Consider the following 25,805-nt stretch of genomic DNA (forward strand, 5'->3'; position numbering starts at 1 on the left):
CACATACCATATGGCAGCAGCTCCAAATAATAAAACATCTGGCAGCTTTCTGTGTGCGTCCAGATGTAGGAGTCTCATGGTATAGAGAAGAATGAACAATAAAATATACATGAACAAGTGTTGCAAAATGCAACTGATTGATTTCACTAATGCAATGCTGTCAACAGAAGGTGTCCTATCAAAAAGTTCTAAAATCCCAAGATGAAACAGTAGTGGCAGCATCATGGTGTTTTCATCAGCGCTGACATAAAACCTGTGCCAAGGAAAAATATAGATGTTTAGCTGGTTGTGTGACGTGAAGACGTGAAAAAGTCAATACTTTAAGATGAAAGCTGAAACAGGGCTTGTAGAAATACCTTCTTTGCCTTAATTGGTCAGCTCCACTGGCCTCTGCCACAATCGCCCCTAAAATTCACATTAGGAAAATAACAAACCAAGGCAAATACATAATTGCATCCATTATGTCTGGGAACCATGTGGTGTTCACTTCAGGATGCCCCATCGTGGTTGAGACGAATCATTGATGTAGAGCAAGGTGCATTCTCTCTAATTAACATTGATTAAACAAGCATTAATTAGCACATTCATTTGAAACACACATGCTACATTATGTAGAACCTGACAGCAGCGCTGCTCCTCTCTGGACCAGACCAAGAGAGCACAAGGTGACTTGTTTGAGGGTAATCAGGACAGCAGGCATCTTATAGCGTTTCTCAATGTTTTGCAGCATGATCCCATCTCAAAATTAGGTCGATTCAGTTTCCAACTGGAATAAAGAGACTTACTGATTGTTTTTTCAGGGCTTCCTTCTGGAAACGAAAGACTTACGGCAGCGATCCGGTGCGTCATCAGCAGTCCACCCGGCCTCTCCATAAACACGGAGAGCTGGAGGTTTATTTTTGTTAGTTTTACCAAAAGCACATTACATACCAGACAGAGGAATCCCATCACCATAAATGTGGTTTTATTATTAATAACAGTATCTCTTTTAATGAACATTGCAGATACATAATAGAAAATAAATCAGAAAACAGAGACAGCGTCTCAAGTCATGAAAGTGCCTGGAATAACTGTGCTATATATTCTCATTAATATCAAATCAACGTCATGACCGTCCCAATCAAAGCCTCATCACCACAAATGTTCTATTTATCATGAACCAAAGTGTTATTGTTGTCATATTCACAGAGCCTCTCAAAGCAAAGAAGACGTTGGAGTTGGACTCCAGTGAGGATTAGTGGTTACACTCTGAGAAACCTTGTGAATAATGACCAGCAGGTTTCATGAGCGTGGCTCGATTGTCTTCATTTTAACATTGTAAAGGTTTTATTTACACATTTGCCCATATCTGAGGTCTCTGTTCGGAGTAGATGCTCCTGAACACATCGGTACCTCGCTTTTCCTTGAAGGGAACAGCGAGAAATAAAGGCTCTGATTAAAAAAAAATAACAGCAACAAAAAAAAAAAAAAAAAATCTCAAATGCAAATATGCTGGCTTACACCTCAATAAATTATATATAAAAAAGAAAAGAAAAAAAAAACCTCACATTTTACACTACAGAAAGATTATAAAGCAAAACATTAGAAGAGGGGAAAGGACAGTTTTTCACTTATGTTCTTACAAATTCATCACTTTGCATATTTCATGGCACAAAATGAATCGTCTGAGATGCTGAAGTCAGTTCCTATGAGAACTGAAATGGTATGTGGCACAGGTGGATTCAGGAAATGGGGTCATTGTCATGAGCGACGTGAGAACAGATCTTGACTGGATGGAGCGGTACCGATCAGGTAGTAAACAGATTCTGGTGGAGGTGGTCTCTTCCATTTACCTTTGCTTTGGTCTAAAGTTGTTGAACTATTAGCCATAAACCAGGATTTCATTAGCATTACTCATTATATTTCATTTTGAAGGATTTCATTCTAAAATGCTATTAGTTTCAAATATAATTTAGCTTATATTGTTTATTAAATTAAACTATATCTCAAGTTAATTTGTAAATATTTAGCAATTTACACTTTTCATGAGGTCAGTGTTGAATGTTGTTTTACAGTGCCTTGCAAAAGTCTTTTCCACATTTTGTCACAACCACAAATTTCTTTTCGTGTAACTTGAGACTCAGTGTTGCATAATTGTGAAGTGGCTGTGGATGTTTTTTAAATTTTAATTTTTCAAATAAAATTTTAAAAGTGTGGCATGCATTTGCATTCCTTTCCCATTTGGATTTTTAGTTCAGTACCTCTGGTTGTACAGTCTTTTACCTGGAACAATATTAGCATGGCGTTGTTGGATAAGATGTCCTATTTAAAGTTTGCCGCAAGTCGTGTAAAAGGGACAACAAACTTGTACAAGAAGGTTCTCTTTTTGGCCAACATACAAAACATTACAAACACCACCATGTCTTTCATCCACTGAAAGATATGGTGGTGGCAGAATCATGCTGTGGGGACTCGATTCAGATTTTTTTATTACTTCCACTTCACAATTTCGCACTACTTTGCGTTACTCTTTCACATAAAATTGCATTAAAAAAATACAAAACTAAAAATTTGTGGTTGCCAAAATGTGACGTTTCAATGAGAGTGAACTGTTTTCAAGGCACTGTAGATGTTACGGAAAGAAATCTTTGTTTTGTACATTAGGAAACACTGAGTGCCGCCTTCTGGAGGGAAACATGAGAACCCTGGGAGCACAACTCACCTGGAGACAGGATGGGAAACAAACAGGGCTTTCATTTAGCCAGACATGGAAAAATGAAACAATGACTTTAGCCCTGGACAGCCTTGTTTGGTCCTGTTGTGGAAACTGGGTTGAGTGATGATGGCTTTCTCCTTCATCCGCGCTGACATCATCGATAGCTTCATCCCTACTAAATTGGCGGTGAGCAGCTGCAATGACAATGAAATCAACAGATAGAAAAAACTACGGAGCTGTGAGGAGATTCAAAATGTCAAAACTCCCAACTTCACATGTCCGTATCATCTCACAATATAAGACGTTAATAATGAGTGATTTTTGTGAGCTAAGCAGTTCCACATAACAAAACAGGTTTCTTTTAATCCGTTTTCTCTGTCGCCTCTATCAGAAATGTCACACATAGAACTTCTCTAAGCAAATATCCCTCGGTTACAAAAATATACTTTTCTTTTTTTTTCATAAAATAATACACATAATTACTTTTCAGTGACATAATCTTCTGTTAAGGTAAATAGCAAGGTTGCTCTTTAAAAGGAAATGTCGATGTGAAGAGATAGAGATGTGAAGCCTAGCACCATAGTCTTCTTTTTCCACAAGCATTCATTATCAGAGTTGAAAACCCAGTGCTGTCCCGTTGTCTGGACTCCAAATTTTGCATATTCTGGTTAAGCCCAAACCTATAATAACTCAGCCTTCTCCTGAGGGTTTCCTCCCAAGAAATAAAAAAAAAAATCCATCAAAAGCATTAGAAACTACACCAGCCAACAAATTAAGATAAAGGTAACAACAGTTCTACCAACACGTCTTACAGGCCATTGCTTCACTTTAGTACAAACTGAAAACAAACAAGAAAAATAAAGATTCCCAACTGATAAGGAAACATAAAGAAACAAGTCCCAAACACTGTTGCTACAAAGAATTAGAAAAATGTATGTACAGGACCCTGTTTTCCTCGACTCTTGCGGTAAATTAGGACAGGTGTTGGCTTGTGTTACTTGAGTGTTTTTACAGGCATACAAAAAGAGTTATCCTTGCTTTTTTATATTTTTCTCTTTTGTGGTTCAACTTTAATAAAAGCTCTTATTAGACTAAAACAAAAAAAGACATTTTCAGCTCCCGTTTTGTCCGCTGTGTCTGATGTTTCATCCCTCCTGCTCCTTCCCCACATGTTACCTCCTGGTGCAAATGTAACAGCAGCAAGTATCTTAGTGCCATTCAGCTCCGTTCAGCTCTGGCGGATTCGGGGTCCGATTGCTGCCGGCTGGTCCCCCCTGTGACGGATGTTGTCCGGATCCGGACCCGCCCGGCACCGGCTCTGTCACCAGATCACGCTGGATATACTGGTCTCTCTGGGAAGCAGCGGCAGCATGGCGTTGTTGGCGTGGCCCTCCTCCACGCTCTGCTGACGCGGCGACTTGGACTGCGGCCGCTGACCGTTGATGAGGGTCATGGGGATGTTGCAATAGGTGTGCTGGTTGCCTAGCGAGGACAGTGGCGGGAGTGTGCCGCTCGGTGGCAGGTCGTAGTCGTAGCTACGGTAATAGTGTTTCTGCCTCATCTGGGTGTGGCACGAGTTGTGAAAGGTTGAACGCAAGTCCGGGTGTGCCGTCGCCATGGCGGTGGAGGTGGCCGCTGCCATGGAGATGGCCGAAACAGTCTGGAGCTCGCCGAAGGCGCCCTGCTCGCTCACGTCCAGCACCTGCTCGTGGGAGATGCTCAGGGGCTCCATGCGCTTGAAGGGCATCTCGTAAAGCAGCTGCTTCCAGAACTTGGAGGTGAGCTTGTTGCTGGACGGCCCGCGCCACTTGATGACCGTCAGCATTTTGATGGTGTGTTTGAGGGCCTCCACTTCCTGGTAGTTCATGATGCCCCGGAGCTCGGCGCACTCGATCAGGATGACTTTGATCTCGCCGGTCACCAGCATGTTGCGCAGCCGCGTCTCCAGTTCAAAGATGCTCCACCCCCTCCGCACCACGTAGCTGGGGGTCATGACGATGATGAGTCGCTTGCTCTGGTCCACGCAGCGCGCTACGTCCTCGATGTAGGCTGGACAGAGAGACACATTCGTCACTTTGATGGAAAAATCAAAGCATTTGGTCTTTTCTGCTTCCTTATATTTGTATTTCATCTAAACAGACTTAAAGTTAAACTTTGAAGTAAATGTGAAAAACAAGATTACACAGGGTACAAGAACTCTCTTTGGCCTCGCCTCCATTATAGTTATCAAAACTTTATCAAGCATACAACTCTGATTTAACCATTCCACCATTTAGAAATGAATTAATCGTAAATAATAGCTACAGACACAACACAGTCGTTAATACCTCCTGCAAAGATGAGTTGAAATAAATTAATCATTTACTGCAATAGCATAGTCACACTGAAAAAATTAAATACATTTCATTTTGTGGATTTTTTTCAAGAAAATACCCACAGTTCGTGAATAATAGTTAAAGTTACTCTGTGGGCAATTCTTGATATATTTAACTATTCAATGCAGTTATCCAAAAGGCGGTTCCTCTAAGTGGTGGCTCCCAATTTGTGAAAGAGGTTCAACTGGTTCTTTTGGCAGGATAATAGCCAAAATAAACACAGAGATGCTTCAAAACCAAGTTTCTTCCATTACCATCTTGCTTTACTGTAGCATCTCAGTCTATTATCTAATGTAAGATTGCAATTTGTGGATATAATCTCAATGATAATTATAGGTCAACTAAATAAACATACACTATTTCAAGTTTTTTTCAAAACTGTTCACTAAGATTGTTATTGTAATGTAAGGCTCTTATTTTTTCCCCAGAGGTGGCATAAAACAAAAAAGAACAAAATTTAAAAAAAAACAAAAAAACATCTGCAACTGTCCCCTGCATTCAAAACCGAGACATTGAAAATTTCAGCCACACGTAGGCAGAAAACAGCGTGGGTTTACATTAGCTACTGCTGAGCCACTACAGCTAATGGATGCGTCATCGTGCAGCAAACTGAGTGTTTTCGGTTTTCACATCTTGCCCTGAGTGTCAGGAGAAAGTGAAAGCAAGAGAGAATGTGCGTGCACGCAGGTAATGCTTGCTTTTAGCCTTTCTTGGCCACCACAGCAGCTTTGTTGAGCAACAGGTGGACGGGATAAAACCAGACTCCGTCTTTCTTGGTAATATCTCAGTGTGTCTGCTGACCGCTAAGCCAACCAATAACACATTCCCTCCCCGTCCTGCTCTGCATACGTCGGAGAGTGAACTGCTTTTCTTCTGTCATGCTGCGCCTGAGGCTGTCCAATGAAAGAAGCTCGATTAGAGTAAACTCGGGTTTGAAGTTGCCCTTTACTTCAACATGACAAGCCAGTCTCTTTGCTGTTTGGTAATTGGTCATCATGCTGTAATTCAACAAGACCCTGAGGCCAAATCTCCACTTCAAGGTCTGAGCCAGTTCACTTTGGGGTTTTCTTTGTAGTATATAAGAAGGAAAAAAAAAACTAAAAAGAATAAATGGATATTCTACATTAGCTAATGAAGAGTGACTTGATTAGATTTTTTTTTTAAAAATTTTAAAATCTGCTGTTTCTTGATGCCATCTGCCAACTATTCATAACTTTAAAAATTTAATTTCCACCCTCTAAAGCTAAGGGAATACAATGTTCCCCTCTTCAGATCTGACAGACCATATTCTAATAAAATAGCTCATAAAAATCACTGTCGTCTTTTAGTTTTTAATAAGGAGTTCCAATTAATTTACAGCAGGAGAGTTATTCCTCTGAATTTTGTTAGCAAAACAGATGAGAAATTATTAAAGTATTTCACGCACTGGAGTGTGATGATGCATCAAACTTTATGGTTACAATTATGATTACCCCCGTTTTTTTTTATCACAATGTCCCCATATTGTTTCTGTACTTCATCATCTCAGCTCTGAAAATAAACATCCACTGTGGACATCAAGGGAAGGGAAAGATGGATGGAAACAAGAAAGGAAAGGCAGAAGATAAGGATGCCACAACTGATAAAAGAAGGAAGATAGTACAGGTCAAAACGATTACGGGGAATGAAGAAAGCAAATGCGAAAAAGAGAGTAAGGACACAAAAATAGTGACTAGGAAGGAAAAGAAGAAGAACTCAAAGAGTGTCAAGAAAATAGGGAGGAAGGAAGGAGACAACGGAGGAAATAAAAAGGGACAAAAGGAAATGAAAGATGGAGGAACAAAACAAACCAAGATGGACAGAAAGGAATGAATCGGAAAAACAATCATTGAAAATACAGTTAATTTACAATTAAACAATAAAATAAATTTGATCATACTGATGATTAAGAATCCATATAATTCCAGAGTGATATTAGCTACGTAGGAAATTATTGACATGTAAATAAAGTTCTGACCAAATCACAGTTTTCTGTCGGCTAAATTAATAAAAATGAAAAACTGTCACAACATGTGGCCTGTTCTTTGTGACTACAGGTCAATACAGTTTGTGGTGAAGCATTCTCATCAGTTATGGAGCTGACTCCTCATAAAATGCTGAATGCTACAAACTTTTGATAGCACTCTTTTACTTTGAATTTAGTTCTGATCCTCATGCAGCCCTGATGGTCGTGCCCAGCTTATCAGTGAAATTATGCATATGTAGCTATGAAAACTAGGCTCATTTTTTTGAACAAGACTTTTTTTTTAAATAAGAAAACTAATTGAAACACAATATAATAAAGCATATTGAAAGCAGACAAAAAACAAATGGATAAAAAGAGATAAAAGGTTCTGCAACATAACATAAGACAATATGGAAGCTCTTTAGCCTGAGTCTGTGTCAGTGTTTGACAACACATGTGGAAAAAATCTGGGGAAAAAGTACCTCTAAGTAGTCTTGTGTCATCCTGGAAATGATCATTGGTGAAACCTAAACAATAGACATTTACATTTAAAGGGTGATTTAAAGAAGATTTGTGAGCAGGTGAAAACAGTGACGGAGATGTGGGGACACTCCCCCTGGCATAAACTGGATATATCCATGGGTGCAAAGATGGCGGCGATTGTTTCATAATCGCACTGAGCAGTTTATTCCAGTTTAATACGGGACATGAAGCATAAAAACGCAGAGGAATGCAGGTGGGAGGAGTTCAGCAAGGACATCTGCTTTGGGAAAGTGCTGGAAGTACAGTGGCTCTTAAAAGTGAACACACCCCTGTGAAATTATTCTTTTTTTTGCAATGTAAAGAAAGTGAGACCATAATTAATTATTTCAAAACATCTTCCACATATATTTGAATATTTTCTGTATTTTTAAAATGTTGGTGCCTCTTTTTCGTTTGAGAAAAATCCCAAATAGAGCTGTTTTAGTGCTTTGCTTGGGATTTTAGACATGGTTGGTTCTACCTGAACTTAATGCTCTCTTAAGAAGAAACAGATGATGAAATTGAGTTAAATTAACTCTGATGGGCGATATGTTCAAATCAAAATATAACGGCGTAAATAAAACTGTTTAACAAAAATTAATCGACTAGAAAAGGGATAGAGCGGCTGGAAAATCAAACATTTTTATTTAGTCAATTTTCTTTTCCACTATTATTGATGTCAGGTGTGAACTCAGAAAGAATGAATGATGGAAACTTAATCAAAAAGTGAAGGATATGAATGCTTCTTTTAATGTTTCCAAGGATAAATGTGTTTTCACCTGAACTGCACAGGACAAATGTCACGTTATATGTGGAAAAACTTGGTTTCAAGTTTTTCCTGCAGTTTGCCAGGGGTGTGGAGACGTTTTAGATCCACTGCACATGGGATCCAAATGTTGAATTTTCCTCAGGGTTGACATGTCACTAAAACAAAACTCTGAAGGGTTGTTGACACACGGCGAACCCCCAAAAGGCCAAACTCTGTTTATGCATAACTCTCCCTTACACTGTGTTATATGAACTGTTTGGATGCTAATATGCTCCCAATGGGAGCCGAATGTTTATGCGCAGCAACAATAAAGCAGAAAGCAGCACCACCGGCCTGAAATGGTGGCAAGCTGTGGCTGAGATTCCTCTCCATCCTTGCATTTTTATGCCATTTTTCCCATATTACAGCAGTCCCAACCCCCTCTGCTCCCTCCCCCCGTCAGTTTGCGAGCACAGCATCACAGAAACAGATTCAGTTTATAACCCTGGCACAAAGCCACTGACGGAACGCGTAATTAGTAATGGCGGCATGTGCGGTGAAGACAGGCAGATGCAAGTATTGAAATGGAGGCCAACAGCATAATGATATTATCAAACTCATCTGTGTATTGAGTTAATCAAAGATAAGTACGGGGCATGGTGAGATGCTCCATTAGGAATATGCTGTGGTAAAACATGCACTAATATCCATGCATAAAGAGATTTTGTAATGTGCAGCTGACACCATTACACAGCAGCATGCAGAGGCAGAGTCTTTGCAGAGCTGGATCTGGAATATGGACTCTAATCAGCAGGATTGTAACTTCTGCTGATTGTGTTTGAAAGGCAATGAAGGTTACTTTAGGTCAAACATGCTGGAAATACTTCAGACTGCTTTTCAATTGGCCTTTAATTCAGCTGCAGCATTTGGTGATTTTTTTTTTCGTAGATATTAATAGTGCACGCACAAAAGTTGATTTATGCTGCATAATCGCGTTTAGAGGTTTTCATTTTTTAACCATTTGGAGTGAAATAACTACATGACAAAACCTTAATGAATATAAAAAACATTTGCATTTATTGTTTCCTTCTTTGCTTTTATTAATTTCATCTTGTTGGAGCTTAATGAGGTTTGTTCTGCTCTTGCATTTTGAACCTAGTGCAATACTCTTTGGTTTTATGCAAATAAAAGCCAACAAATGTTTAACTATTTGGCATTTGTTGACTCCCTCTCTGTAAAAAATAAACTAGTAAATGAAATTAGACTGCAAAAAGTGGATGGTAGAAAGGTTTGTGGATGGCCCATGACCTCAGGCATATTGAAAATATGCTTGCAGGCAGAATCAGTGGCAGGAAACCAACACATTTAAATGAGCTCCATCAATTCTGCCAAGAAGAAGAGTGGTCAAATGTCCAACCAGAGCAGCTTGTTGATGGCAACAAGTGATAACTCTGAAACTTGCAAACAGACTGTCATCTAAAATTACAAGAGATGCATGTATATATTTAAGCCTGCATGTCAAATTTGACTCTGTGTGGAATAAAAAAGATTCATAAAAACATGTGCAATAAAGTGTTGTTTTTGTAAACCATTGCAGTTGCATGCTCGATTTTTGTTGAAATTAATTATAGATTTTCATGCCAACATATTAAAGACATATTTTTCAAAATGTATATTGTGCAGTTGAGGTTTTTTCTAAAAATGTAAATAATTCAAATCTTGTATGTATGAAACAGAGAAAAATATGTCTTAGACTCATACGACTTTGAATCGAAGCAAGATTTAAATATTATTCAATATACAGATAATACTGCATGTGAAAGATAAAACAAAATAAAAACAATAAAACCATTAAACTAAGCTATAAAAAGATAAAATCAAAATATTGTGAAATAAAACAAAAGTATTAAAAAAAATACTTTTTTTAAAACTCAAGTTTAAGTTTCTACATCACAGAATTCTAAGACATTGAAAAAAACATTGTTCATAAAAAGTGTTCATAGTTGAAGCTCCTGTATTTTATTTCTCAACATTTGGTACAAAAACAAACTAAAAAAGATCAAAATATGTCATTTACAAAGTAAGATTATTTTCATCCACAGCATGAAATGCTCAATGGAAAAGTACTGAGTTTATGTAATTTTAAAAGATAATCAAAATTTTTTAGGTGGATTTTCTTATGTTTAAACCTGAAATATTATAATACAAGCTTAGATCTGGGATTACAAGTGTATTTTTGGAAGCATGCATTTAAAAGTTATATTTTGTCATTTTTGCAAACTGAAAATAACTTCTAAGGTTTTGTTTGTTTCTGTAAAAATTGTCAAATTTAGACCTCATCAGGTTTTTAAAATCTAAAACACTCCTAGAAACACCGATTTGAAAAAAAAAAACACACAAAACAAATTGATCTACCTCAGTCGGGGTTGTGGTTAGGAAAAAAAATAAACTCGGAATGATCAGATATGAAAACCGATGGTGCTCTTTCATGTCTTTGTTATGCAAAGGCACAAACGCATAACAAGAAGCCAACAAACACGGCATCTCCACCGCACCGACAACAGCTACACGAGCAACACCAAGCCACAAGACATTGGACACAACTTGACATCGCCATGAGAGAGAGCTTACTTCCTGTGGGGATCAAGTCCCTGTCTGGAATGAAGAGTTTATACCCATAATGCTTCTCCAGGACGTCGGGGAGGATCTCCAGGGCAAAACGCTCCTCCTCTCTGGTTTCCTGGCTCCACTGGTCCGGGTCCACTTTGGTGTAGGACAGGTAAGCGTCATAGTCTTTGTTTTCTGCAAGGAGATGGACGTAAAACCATCAATGGCAGTTTAAATCAGTGAGTTATACATACCATCATTGCTTTTATACTACTCATACTGCGTCATAAATACACTCTGTTCCACCTCAGATGCTCATAATCTGTTTTCATACTGCTGCAGACAGCTCTATCATTCACAGGGAGCTTTCATTGAGACAGGGCGCCTCCATCCCGCTGACCTCTGGGCACCTCTGCCCATCCGAGCGCTTTTCATTACAGCTCCGACCCAACTGACAAATTATGTTACCTTGATGGCTATTGTGCCCTCTGCAGGCAAAACAAATTAGAGCTAAACGGCCGGCTCCGCCTGCTCAGCCCCGCCGTCGCGTGGCGCTGCTCCATCATCCACATGAAAGCGGAGATTGATGATGGATTTGAAAGTAGTGAGCTGGGAGATGGAAAGTGAGCCAGGAAGGAAGAGTTTATGTGTCTTCTTAAGTTGCACCAAAGCACAACAGTAAACATAAATCAGGAGAACGGAAGACGTGGAGATATCCCCGAGCTTCTATCGGAACGGAGATAATGGCTTCTGGCTCCACAGCAAAACAAGCAAATCACTCGGAGCGTGTCTGCCGCAACCCTAAACCTGCCCACTGATTTCAACATGGTTTGTAAATGAGCAACAAACACTTTGGAAATGTGTACATTTCATATCTTTGAAAAAATGTTTGGTTTGTGAGATTCAGCAAGCGCACACACTTGAACAGTTTTGTGCTAGAGATAATAGTTAGAATGTAGTTTGATTTAACATATAAACAAAAGCCGGTTGGCTTTTGAAATAACTATTATAACACCATCATAAAAAGATTGAACACTGAATTTAATGTTGGGTCCATCTTGACAGTTTGATACTGAAGAGTCAGGGTAACAAGGGACGAGTTTCCTTTGACATGAAGGCCAAAGCGTGTGCAGGCAGGAGGGGGTGTCATCTTAAATAAAAAAGATAAATCTGACTTTATCACATCTTTAATCTTTAACAACATAAATGTGCATTATTGAGACATAAAGTGATGAATATTGCACAGTCTGCACTAGAATTGATCACATCCTGCATGTTAAGTGACTCATTATTTCAAAACAACATTTAAGCTTGTAACTACATCTAAATTAATAGACCTCTGTTTGAATACAGACAGAATGTGGCTTTTGGATTTCCCTCACTGATAGTTAAACCTGTCCCATCCAAACCAAACTGAAGGAAATCCTTCCAGAGGTAAAATCTTAGCAGATAAGAGCAGATTTCACAACTCAAAGTTCCCGTCTTCATTTCGACTCTTGTTCTATCGCTTTATTGTACAAGCCACGTCGACGTCTCGTTCGGATGGAGCATGTTCAGAGCAGCATTTCCATTTCGCCTCCGTTAATATCCTTTCCATTTTACACTTGAGCCTCTCTCAGGAGCTGTGAGACTGTCAACAAGATTCACTCACTTCCCAGAGGGTAATCTTGATATTTGGCAAGTGCACACCACTCTTACATGATGCCCCGTAATGAATCCATCTTGTTTTTATAACGTGCAATTCATTTTACAGCACCGGGGACATGTAAAAATAATTGAAATGTAACCTCACTTAGTATAACTAACTCTGAGGCATAAATCTCTGCCTCTGTTTTTCTCTGCTAGCATTTAAACAAATGCTGTGTAGGCAGATCAAGGGCTATTTTAGTGGAGGTGATTCACTCATCGGTAGAGAAAAACAGAGAGGAGAGAAAGCCTGACCCCTCCTCCTCTTCTAATTCCCCTCCAGCATCTTGAGAAGTCACCATCAGAGAAAAGCTGTGGGATCTACCTTCAAACCAAGCCCACGTATATCCGAAGCGCCACCCGTGCGCTTCGGGTGCGTGCACGTGCACAGTCGGCCCACAGTTACAATGAGAACTCTTGAACTTCCCGTGAAAAGTGTCAGGAGAGTCGAAGGCATCAATTTCTGCGATACCCTCCTGGCTTCAGTTCAATTTCATGGAGACCAAATAACAAATATGACAAAGATGCAAAACTACTGCTAATGAGTGGATGGAGCTTCACACTCCCTCCCCACCCTCTTCTATGTACAATATTTGATTTTCCATCATTAGTTGCACCAAAATAACATGGGTTTGCATCAGATTGCAGAAAGCTGCCTAGCATTGAGAAACTAATTTCGTCAAAGAAATCATACACTGTCTTTTTTTTATATAATCTAAGCACGGAAGAAAAGAGAAATCATCCTTTGAGGTGAAAAAGACCAGACAGATTATTAATATACAGCAGTTCTGTTTTTTAAACTAAATCATTCAAAGTCAGATATCATAGCAAACCTATAAATCAAAGGGACTGGAATAAATGTGCTTTTAATCATTTTTCACTTCAAATGTCCCTACTTTTCTTGCAGACTCGAACACTCCATGACTACATGACCCTCTGAAAATATCAAAGGAGCAGCAACTCGTCACACAAGTATCAGTTCTAAATCAGCTTAACCACTTTTAAACATTAAATAGAAAAACATATTAATTCTTGTTTAAAGCTCAGACAAATCAAGTTTTATTACAGAATTCAAACCAGCCTTAAAAAATGAAATAAAAATGGTCTACCATAAGTGACAGAAAACTACATTGTCAATCAGATAATCAGTAATAGTGCAGAAATGGTACAAAAACTCAATGACTCAATAGGAGCCATAGTGCCGCACTTTTCCTTGTGGACAATAAGCAGCGGCATATACACATCTAATATGCATTAGAGTTGCCATGTGTGCAACAAAACTATTAGCGCTTTTCATCTCCAAACTGTACTTAACACCAAGGGAGCCTCATCAGTCCTCGCTGCCTTGACAACGATGACATTCGTATTTATGGCGCGGTGTTGATGAGCTCCCACCTCTTTGTCAAGCCCAGCTCGCCTGTTGTCATCATGAAGCCTATTATTGATTCTGGTGACACCCACACAATGTGACAAGTGAGCGCTCTTTAACTAAATTGCATCGCTGACAAATAGCTGACAGTCCATCCTATTGTTACGCGCAGCTTACGATTTTACATCTGGCAGAGGAGGGCGTTCAATTAGTACTTGGAGTGGCCACAATCAAACACTGGCACTTTCTTGGCAGCTCGTATGGGCCTCTGCAGGAGAAAACCACGTCTCTGTGCACTGGCTCAAAGCCTTTATTGATGAGAAGTACCAGTCTGAGTCAATACATCTTATATGTATCCATTTTGCAGATGCGCGTTGCATAAGTGCTCTTGTCTTGGGGTTTTCCACATTGAGTTGTCGTATTCTATGAAAGCTTCAGAGTTTTGTTGGAGAACTAAAGAGTTGCGCTGCAACCAACAATCGTTTCAGTAATCGGTTGATTCCTACACGATTTTAACGATTAATCAGAAAAAAATTATACAGACTTCCTTTAACCGATGAAGAATTTTCATACAATGTTAGAAATACATTAAAAGATCTACACTGAGAGACTAAACAGTTCAGTTTAATCACTTATCCACAGGAAGCTGCTTCTATGAGGTGGTGGAAATGGAGATCTAGCAGACCGCGGCGCAGGGATCTCTGGAGAGCCGTGCAACATTGGACCTGATCCCCTTCTTCTAAGGAACAAATTGAAAATCTTTCTCTCTCCCTCCCAGTATTCGCTCTTGTGGCCCAATTAAAGACTGTTTGGCTTCAGATTCAACGGCCAAAATTCCTCTTTTTGGGAGAGCTGAATTCCAACAAAGCCAGAGGTAATGGCGTTCAATAAAATGTCTCAAATACTTCTGCCTCTTAACAAATAGAACTCTCCGGCTGCTTCTTCCCACTTTGCAAAAACCCTGCAGCCTCTCTGAGCTAATCTCATTCCTCCTGAATTCATTGCTGTGTTGGTCCTACAGAGACTCATTACAGGGGAATCAAATTAAAACTTGCTCCTTGTCTCAGTTTGATACATTCTCAAGCTAAGACTCATCCACCAGGTCCAATCAAAGGTTTATTTTTTTCATTTTGCCACTGCTGATGAGGTCTGAGAGTTAATATTTTTGTCTGGCACAGAGGTAGTGTTTTGATTTGCTTTATGAGCGTTTAGCAGAATATAATGCCCCCAAAACTTTATTTTCTGTGGCTTTTTTTTTTTAAAGAATCCTTCATTTTGTGCAACCATGCAAGCCGCTCAGTTTGTTTTTCTTAAGAAAATCTGCAGCTGTTAACATTATTCAAGTAACATGACGTGCGCATGCTGAAAACTGAGGCTTTATTCTGTATCAGTCGGTAGCTGGTGAGTTGCTTCCTGCTCTTCGGGGGACAGAATAGTGAATATTTAGCAGTTTTTATTTAACTGCTCCAGTGGGAGAAGGTGAAGAAGATTCCCTCAACCCGAGAACTAGATGAAATTATGCAAGGCTTTTCAGTTGGAGCCAATGAGTCATTCGAGCTCACGCACATTTGCATAAAAATGGAGCCACCTGCGGCTTTATGACTTGATAAATAGCCCAGGTGCTTTCTAAATAAAAATAAATCTGTGCGCGGAGCATCTCTGACACTGGTCACGACTGGGATTCGGTTCCTGTTTTAGGAAGGAAAAGTGTTTTGATAGCAACGCGAGGGGCTTTAGAAATCGACAGTCGAGCGTCACATTGGTGACGGCGTGTGTGTCGTACCTCCATCAATGTCCTCACTGCCAAAGTGGTTCCTGTAGAAGAGCATGAGCTCGATCCTGTAGCACTTGTAGAGGGTCACAAGGCAGATCAGCAGCAGCAGGATGGCCCCCAGACCTCCAGCGAGCTCCACTGTGTACATCAGTTCAGCTGGAAAAGAAAAACACTTCTGTGTTGGTATTTTCAAAGACACGAAAAATACATTATAGAGTATTTAAAGTAACAGACTAAATACAATAAAAAACAAAATTGAGAAAGAAGGAAGAAAATAATTGATCTTTAAATGTTTTTATCAGTGACATTTTCTAGCATTTCTTCCATTCTTAAGATGTAAGCTGTAGTTTTATTTTCTTCAGTTTTTTTTTGGCCAAGTGATTAACGCTGAATGATGCGTAAAATGTGTCTGTGTCGTGTGTCAGTATTTGTAATCAGGGAATGCAAGAAGAGCTTGAGGAGAGAAAAGAAAATGAGCAAAGTGGCCATAAAGTTAACACAATATTCTTGGTTTATAACTTCTCAGTGTTGCTTAAAAATGTTTTAAAGTCTCAAATTTTTAAAAGACAAACCTTGAGCTTTTGATTTAATCCCATGTAGCACTTCTTCTTAAAAAATAAGTTCCTACATTTGTTTTTCAAAACAGATTTGCATTATGTTTTTGAGCTCAGTGAGGATTTAACTCTGAAATCGTCTAATTATTGTCAGTTACTGCTCAGAAACTATGAAAACCAGCAGAACCATAGTCAAAGAACGTAAGAGACAAGTGTGCAAAAAAAAAAAAAAGATATTGCAACATCTAACCAGCTTTGTAGATTTTATTCAGCTTTAAAATCTAAACCTGAAAATCTAGCTGGATTGAAAGGGTTCACTCAATTTCCCATTCCTGATCCTGGGATCAAGTTGCTCAAGTCTGCCAGTCTCTTAAACAACAAAATAAAGCCACTGAAGAAATAACTGATACCTTCAGTTTCTGACAATTAAAGCTTCCTCTTTACATTCTTTCCCAAAGTTTGTTTGAACGGTGTGAGCACTCTCTCTTTATTCTCTTTAAGCTGAAATAAGTTTTCTTCTTTGAGATCCACCAGCCTCTCCTCTCAGTCATTTCCTCCTTTAGACAAGCGCATTTGCATCCAACAGCTGCAGATCCAAACGTAATCGATGTAAAGGTAACACATGATGCCATCATGACGAATAAGAAAGGCGCCAGCAGCTAATGGGAAAGGACTCCGTGTTTGTGAAAGTGTTTTTTATGCATCGACCGGGGCTGGAACCCCTTCACTCTGTGTTTGTGTCAGTTTTTCTTGTTTCCTCTCTCCATCTTTCCAACATTTCTCATTCTGGCTTGATTGGATTCGGATGCCACATAACTCAGAGCTGAATGAAAGCAGAAAGCTGCTCCTATGCCTGTCATTTAAAGCCTCCTGGCTCGACTCGGATAATAAAAAACTCGCACTGGGGCAACCGGTGTGACAATGGCACGTGACAGATTGGGCTGCCAAACATATGAAGATTGGTTACGTGTGTGTAAAGCTGCAAAACGGCAAAGCGCTCAGGTGGTTGCAGAATCACCTGACGGATCGGAGCAGCTCATCTCTGCAGCTTGGCAGGACCTCATGAAGAAGGGAAACAGATCTTCAGAGATCTTCTGTCGGTTTTATGGCGCATTACTTTAGATTAAGTCAGTGACGCCTTTAACAACGATAGTAGACGGTGTGGTCAGTGTTTGTAGAGAGGCACCCAGATATAATCTGGCTGCTAAATCGGACAATTTTCAACTTGAACGCTCCTGATCGCTCAATCGGAAAATCAAAAATCCAAACCACATTTACTTCTACAAGAAAGTACACATCAGGCTCAAAAGATAATCATCATCATCAGTTTCTTGTTCTCTTAAGGTGAGGCAGAGCATCACAGTAAGCTCAAAAGAAGACTAAAGCAGGGTATGTGTCTGGGTGTTAGACGTATTGAAAGAATTTGAAAAGATTTCTATGGCAACTCATTGCTGTCTTTTCTCATGTAGAGGTTTTAATACTCTTTAATTAAACAAAGAGGCGAAGCTGCAACACTGACTTTGAACGCTCGTGGTCTGAAATAAAGATCAAAATTGGCTGAAAGTGGAACTGGCAGGTCAAAACTGGAAATCGAAATCTCTGATTGTTGCATTTCTGACAGGTTTGATCATGACTCTCTTTCAGATCTTCTTACTTTTGTCTGATGACATTCCAGTTCAACTTTTCCTCCAAGCAACGCCTCACAGATTCATGACGGTGAAAGGTTGGACTAACTGCGGCGCTGCATGTATGTCTAACCACATGCGGAAAGGTCTCTCCCATGCATCGTGATCCATCACTGGTGCGTGTTTAACCTCTTTGTGATGAGTGATGGCCGCCTTCCTGCAGTGGATTTCAAGCTGACAGCTCCCATGATGAGGGATGAGGTTCCTGAAAGCTAATGAGCGTGGCCTGCTCCGCCTCATCACGCCTGTCTGTTGATGACCTTCAGCCAAACTCACCAATGGGCATTTGAGTGCGTAATTTTAAAAAAAGAGAGAGAAAAAGCAAAGAAACTCAAGGCAATCTGACTACGGGTTTCACCATCCTCCTCTGAGCTCAACTGGATCTCCTCTCAGTCCTGGCAATCCTCCTGATTTGCCTGATTTCTCAGAGTGAAGCGCTGCAGCTAACGAGCATCGCTAAAAACTCCACTCCTACCACATATTTAATTCAATGTCCTCCCTCCGTCCGCCTGCCTGCCTGCCTTTTGCGCAGCCTGATTCTCAGCTCCAGTGTGTGGACCTCATATGGAGCCAGCTGCTTTTCAAGCTGCAAAGATTACAGTGGAGGAGGAAAATTCCTCCCTGCCTGGAATCCATATTGTAGCAGCGCTGCAGAGGGACAGCTCCCAACGACTAAAAGACTGGATATGATTGAGCCGTATGGAAGAGGGCTATTCATTACTTCCTCTCCCTCTTTTTCTGCTTCTCTCTGATGAGGGAGAAGCATAAAATGATGAAGAAGAATAAAAAAAATTAGGAAAGCTTTGCACAGTTACTATTCACCCCCCTTATCAGCCACAAATACAAACATAATTTATTGGGATTGGACAACACAAAGTCGTCAATAACAGTATGTTAGGGCTGATTAAGCCAAAACATCAACTTGCTTAAATCTAAATCATGCAGCTGTGGCTGCTGTGGCTGTGGCAGATTGTTGTCTTGCTGGGTTGCAAATTTTCTCCAAAGTCTCAAGTCTTGTGCAGCCTCTAACTGCAAAGGACTTCTCCAAAGTTTAACTCTATTCATTTTCAGACATCTCAGTACAACTAGTACTAGTCCTATTGACGAGTTACTCGTAGTAGTCATGGTTAAAGACCACAGCCCCAAAAAAGCCTATAACTGCCTATTTTAATAGTTCAACACCAACTATATCCTAATAGAAATGAATACACACATAGGAAACCATAGTAGCTCTAGGGCAGAAGTTAACATCTATCTCTATTGAGAACTAGGTTTACTCATTAATAAATATCTGAAGGCAGTTGGTGGCACTGAAGTTTCTTTAGGGCTATCAGAATAAAGGGGGCTGAATGCAAACTGAAGCTCCACTGTTTAAAAGATGTCCACCACCACTTTGTGCTAATGTGCCATGTGAAATTATGAAATATTTACACTGAAGACAGAATATGAAAAAAGTTCAATGGATCTGGAAAGTAGCACAGCGCTATATGTTAATGTTGCCTGCATTATGAGGGGATCAGGACATGAGAGTCGGGCCTTGTGCGCTGCTGCAGGCGATGTTTGCGTTTCTGTGTGAGGGATCCAAATGAAACGAGCAAAATAATCACATTCACTTTGAGCTTCAAGAGCTGAAGACACTGTGATGCCTTTTTAAAAGTGATGTAAACACTGAGGAGTCTTAAAAGTGGACCAAAACCAAATGCACACATTCACAAGAAAAAAAAAAACTCAAGAAATACAGAAACGAGAGGATTCCTTGCAGTCTTTCCATCCTGCAAGGAAGAGGCTAATCTGCAGCAGTTTATTTTCAGATTCCAGCATGCAGAATAAGCCCCTTTAATATAGCAAATGGAGAGGAACTGCGCTGGCATCAAAGTTAGATCCAAGGCTTCCAGCTTTAAAGAGGAGAGGAATATCTTACCATGGAAATGTATTCTATACCCACGACTTAAAGGCTGCAGAGAAATTTCCCTACATATTTTAAGTAAGGACAGTAAAATAATCTGCATCTATGTTTCAAATTAGCATTAAATAATGTTAATAATACAAGAAACGGCTGTCGATGTAATGTTTTTGTGTAGACAGTATGTTAAGTATCATGTTATCATAAATGCCTGGTTTTTGGAATATAGTTTCTTGATATTTTTGCTCTGTCTGCTATAGTTTCCTGTTATTTTCTCAATAAGGCAGAAAACAAGTCGTCAATTCCCACAACATAACTATCAAACCTGACTTCTCATTTGCTTGATTTATGGTAAAATAATAAAAATGGCGCTCCAGATGTTTCTGCTCACCTTTCTTGATGAGTTTGACGTTTGCTTGCCGCCGCCCGTTGCTGTTCTCCACATAGCAGGAGTAGTTGCCGAGGTCGCTCTCCTCCAAGGAGTCAATGGTCAGAGAGATGGAAACTTCCTGCTCGCCGAGGTGCTCCCGGATTGTCCTGCAGGGGGCAGCACAGAGCTCCTAAACTTGCGCTGGAGCATAAATGATCATTTTTTTGCATCGCTTACGGTCAATAAAACGAAACAAACACACAACAAAGATTCTAAAAAGCATCAGTAATACTTCAAACAAATTCCCAAAAAGAGAATGGCTGCAAGGTTTGGATCAAAGCAGCTTCTGGCAGTCTGTGTTTAAGGAGTCTGATTGAAAAAGAATGAAAAGAAGAAAAGAGAGTAATCAGGCAGCACACAGAGCAGAAGTTGTGCTTTAAATGTTGCAGGTTTGCTTGATGATGACAGATTCCAAACAATGTTGGATCAGACGTTCTTCTAAAAACAGAAATAAGATAAAGAGGCAGTTATGATTTATTTTAAAAATAATAATCAGATTCTTTGTGACAAACAGAGGTTTCCCTGAGAAGAATCTGAGATGTACCAGCGGTGTAAATCAGAAAATCTATACATCCTAACCTCATAAATTTTCATTCATTTCTTACTGCAGTAAATTATTCCATCTGTACCTTTGCTGATTTTTCTTGCCGTTATAAAAACAGGAAAGTGCATCAATCACAGCCTTCATTTGAAGACGGTTCAATAATCTGCTTACATTTGAAAACCACCACTCTGTTACAGACTGCCTATGTTTAATGCTCGAAAAGTGTTGCTGCAAGAACATTAACTGGCCTCTTAGGAGATTCAATTTCTTGCCACATGTTTAGGGAACATAAAATCACTTTTAAACAGTTGCTGCTACAAAAAAAAATAAACTTATAAAGACCACCTATAATGTTTCATTCTGTAGTTATTGCAGTGCAGATGCAAGTTTGATAAAAACAAAAACAGTGGAAACATGTCTGTTTGAAAGAATCTCAAGGACAGTGTAACCAGAGATGGTTACTTTTTCAACAAAATAATAATAAAAAAACATCATAAAAACATTGTGGAGGTTTCCAGCAGGGCACCTTGTTAATCATTGAGAATTAGTTCCCAAAACAAACTAACACCCTCTTACATAGTAAAAGGAATCATCATAAACTTCTGGAAAAAAGAAAAATAAGGCGTGAAACGAGAAAACATTAGCAAAGAAAAAGCAGGATCTTACCTGCAGGGTGCAAAAGCAGCTAATATGTATGAGCAGATAACCTTTTTAAGGCTGCAAAGAAATTACAGCTATTTCAAACTTCTGTTTAATGATGCCTGGGGCCAATAGTGCAAAAAGGTGTGAGTGCCACTTAGGCATTCATCTCCTGCCTACTGCAGGACATTTGCATATGGAAACTCATCTCATTCTTGTTGATCAATGAACGGACTAAATAAAGCAGATTGTGAAGTACAACTACAATGAAGCCGCCGCTGCCATGGCAATGTCTTACATTAGCTGCACAAAATGCGGCTAATAAGTGGAATCCCACAGAAAATATCACTCTGCAGTGAATTTCTTTTATTGAGCATATACAAAGAGGGACCATTACAAGCAATTATTTTATAGCTACATGTGCAAGCTGCTCATAAAACCTAATAATGAAGAACTGCTTTTTGTGGAGGAACAAAAATGGTTGCAAATAAAGTTGGGTTATGGAAGCATGAGTGTGAAACTAATTTAGCCTTTTTTTTCTTGGCTCCTGTGAACACATCGCTCCACATTGCAGAGATGCAGGACTTCACTTCAAGCTTGGGACACAGAGTCCCACTGATGGCTTTTTAAAGACCATGGCAGCCATGTGTGACACAACATGGACTGAAGTGGAGCAATAGGAGCTGGGAGAGTGAAAAGAATCCATCATTCTTGTTGGTGAAAGTCTTTTCAAGAGAGAAATGTGGTTCCACGGAAGGAGGAGGCAAGCAGTATAAGCTCACCCACGCCAAAACCTGGCAAGCGAGGCGCTTGAAAGTCAAGGACACTGGTTAAGATAAAGAAAACAGAGGAGAACGAGTTCAGGAGAAAAACGTGATGGACTAAGGTTTGTGGTTCGTCTTTAAATCTTTCCGTACTGAGATTATGCAATGTCTTAAAAACAGAACTTCTGCAACCTGAGTAGGTTTCAGACAGTTTCCCACACTGCATGACAAAAGTATTGATAGTAACTTGTTTTCCTGTTGCAACTCTTTCCCAAAAACAATTTTCGCGCATGATTAAAAGTTAAACTATCATCAAATTCAGATACGTGAGCTCTGCAGATCCTCCAGAGCTACTTTTCTCTTAGCCTAAATATTACCTGGTTATTTTCCCTTGCTGTCTCAGTGCTGACAAAGTTTTAAATCAAACCAATCAAAACAAAGCATTAGGACAAGATGACCAATTCATGCATCGTTTGTTTCTAAGCCTGAGATGTCACTAAGAGACCTACTCATATTGGGACCCTTAACTTGAACTGGAATGTTATTTCAGTTGTAGATCTATACTGAAATCCTTGGTGCTGCTGATTTTCTTGTGGAATATAAAAAATAATTCAACAGATATCTGGTCAGCAAAGGCATGAAGAAGAAGTTATATACTACTCTGTTAATGCTGTTGATTAGTGTTGATGAATAAATGAAAAAGAAGAAGAAGAAGGTCAAACAGATCAGAAAACCACCAGAGACTGAAACTTCTGCAGCGCTACCTCTATTTTCAATTGTCCGATGCTCAGGCATCATAAAGTCTTCTTCTCCAGCCACAAAAATCTGCATCAACCTCGAATCTCGGAGGTGTGATGTTTTGCCAAAAGCTCCATTTCGTGTATTACAGGCGGCCCTTCAGGGAGTACTCCTGTGTGATTCATTTCCATTTCAAAGCTAAAATCTCACGGCGTGATGTCAGAGGAAAGAGTCTGAAGTGGTGCATGCTCAAATGGGAGCAAAGAATAAAATAAATAATACCGCTAACTGAAAGACAGCATCATGCAGCGGCAGAGTTAAAGTAAGAGTTTCAAACACTTCAAGTTGAGCCTCCACAATATGCATACAAGCCTGGTCACTTCAGTACCAGCACTCGCATTAACATACTTTTTCACAGTCGCTCAGGGTCAAACATTTACTTTCTCCCTTGTTACTTGATTTGACTATCTTCTGAAAGCAGGTTTCTAACCGCATGCAGGTCTCTCCTCAGTATTTCTCATCATTATCAAACCACCTACCCAATTCTGCCACCTGCCAGCCCCACCAACACCACCGCCCCCTTATATCCTCTAGGCTCTAATTGGCCTGGCGTCCTTCACAACAGAGAGCGCCGCTAAGAGCTGGGCTGAGCAAGCCAGCAAGCGAATAGAGACGTCTCAAAATGCCAGGTCACAGACTGGGCTGCTAACTCTCCTTCCAGCCTTGTCATACTGCTTACTGTTAACCTTTTCATTAGATGGCATTTGTCGACAACAGAGACTTTCTAGTCATATGGAGGGGTCGGAGGGTGCAGTCAGTGGGACATGGAAGGGTGCGTGATGGAATTATTGCAATGATGAAGCAGCAACAAAAATCTTCACAATAACAAAAAGCTTCTTTTCTGAAAGATCAGAGGACTGACTAACTCTGTGGTTGATGGGTTTATTTTTTATGGTTTTGTCCATAAATTAAAGAAAATGTTTTCCTCCAGTGATTAATGCAGAGATTATGCTTTTGTTTAATTACATTCATTTGAGAGTTTCAGAAAATAACTAATCCAAACCAAAAATTACGTATAGCTAATCTAAACTCTCCATGCAGTTTTTCTTAAATTTACAGAAAAAGATATCCTTATGAGTCTAAGAGTTGAGACACATCTAAGACACCGTTGAATTAAATGCAGCTAACGCCAAGAAGATCCCAGCAGATTTAACTGGAGGGTTTCTTCCCGGGGTGTGACGTTCAAGGAAGCAATGAATGTCTAATGAGAAATGGGAGCAAAAAGGTGGAGGTCACAACTATTACTGCCACAATCAATAGGGGCATGTCTTAACTTTGCATATATATATATATATATATATATATATATATATATATACACAGTACTGCACGTGATAAAGAATGCATGGCTTTCTGCATTATTAAACAGCCACATGAAGCATTCATGACCATTTTTATGACAAATCCAAGAGTTATGGGAATTGGGCCTTTAGTAGAAAGTTCAGATGCACATAAATAGATAAGAAGGGCTTCATAAATTTATTATATAATTTCCAAGGTTCTTAGAAAGCAGGACAAATTAGGTTAATTTATGTTTCTTTTCTATTTTTAAAAAAAATATCTTCTTCGACTCACAACACCTAGGCAGCTGTTGAAGCGCTTACTTGATGTCACTCTCTTGAATTCGCTCCTCATCCAGGTCTTCAATGAAGTTATCCTCCTTCTTCCAGTAGATAAGCGGACTGACGTCGCCGTTGTAGCCAAAGAACGCGCTGCATGTGAGGTTGACGGGACTTCCTGTGAGGAACAACAAGCAGGATATGAGATGGCACCTTCATGGCTCTGGTGAGAATATTGCTCTTTCATTTCAAAATTAAAGACATGCATGACAACATGTTTTTCTAATATTAGGAAAGAGCATAAACAGAAAACTTCTCTTCTTCAACCAGTAGTTGTGAATATCTCAATTTGTCATAATTAAAAACTCACGTTTCTCCTTCTCAGATGAATAGAAACACTGGATCCATTTCCAGCACTATTTCCAGATCTTCATGCATTCCATGTTGAAGCGTCAAAGGTTCTTTCTAATTTTCCTGAAAAGCCCTCAGACTTTGGAAACACTCTTGAACCCTCTTTCAAGCCACCTTTGTAACACTTCTAACCCACCATAAAAGCTCTTAAACTCTTCAATATTCCTTTTTTAGGGTCAGACGCTGCATTTCAGATTCAGTCGCTGCGTTTTGCACAAAGTACTTTAAAAACATCTTCTATTACAAAATCGAAGTCCGGGCAAGGACGTTGCGGGCACTGAATTTATCTGCTATTATTGCTAATATGTTCTAATGGCTAATGTTAAATTCTTTGCAAGCAAGCAAAGTTTTTATACTTCTCTACTCTGGAACCAGCTTCCAGAAAATTTTAAGTTTTATTCCCTTGTTGCCGAAATATGCCACACAAATAAACTTATTTTGCCTTCTTCCTGCATCAGTGGGGGTCATGGCTACTGGAAAGGATGCCACTCTAAACATACAGAATTTAGATGACAAAAGTCAGGATTTTTTTGTCCATGCATAATGATCAGACTTTTGACCAAAGTGAAATGAACTGAGTGGTGAGAAAATCCAGAGAAAACATAAATGAACAGATAAGCCCCTTCGCTCACATCAGCAGGAGGTCTACTCTCTGCTCCGGTCATTTTGAACAAAACGTCCTCTATTAAATGTCTTTTCTCTCCACTTTGGATTAGAGACCTCGCTCTCATTTTTCACAAGTCTGACACATATACTTT

At 39.6% G+C, this 25,805-nt stretch overlaps 1 protein-coding gene across 2 annotated transcripts in view; it reads right to left on the reverse strand.

Moving 5' to 3' along the window:
* Positions 1–947: 947 nt before the first annotated feature.
* The window catches only part of LOC129379073 (interleukin-1 receptor accessory protein-like 1), a 185,347-nt gene continuing 160,489 nt past the window's right edge, over positions 948–25,805 (reverse strand). The window contains exons 7-12 of one of the 2 annotated variants that reach the window (XM_055059650.1): positions 24,682–24,814; positions 20,294–20,439; positions 15,770–15,916; positions 10,956–11,126; positions 7,537–7,581; positions 948–4,744 (exon numbers count right to left, since the gene is read on the reverse strand). In XM_055059650.1, the coding sequence (XP_054915625.1) occupies positions 4,017–4,744; positions 7,537–7,581; positions 10,956–11,126; positions 15,770–15,916; positions 20,294–20,439; positions 24,682–24,814 (1,370 nt within the window). In that variant the 3' untranslated portion in view covers positions 948–4,016. The remainder of the gene's footprint in view (positions 4,745–7,536; positions 7,582–10,955; positions 11,127–15,769; positions 15,917–20,293; positions 20,440–24,681; positions 24,815–25,805) is intronic. The other variant, XM_055059651.1, reaches the window with a different exon arrangement.

This window comes from Poeciliopsis prolifica, unplaced genomic scaffold (genome assembly GCF_027474105.1).
Source record: "Poeciliopsis prolifica strain line A6 unplaced genomic scaffold, Auburn_PproV2 SCAFFOLD055, whole genome shotgun sequence".
NCBI classification, from domain to species: Eukaryota; Metazoa; Chordata; class Actinopteri; order Cyprinodontiformes; family Poeciliidae; genus Poeciliopsis; species Poeciliopsis prolifica.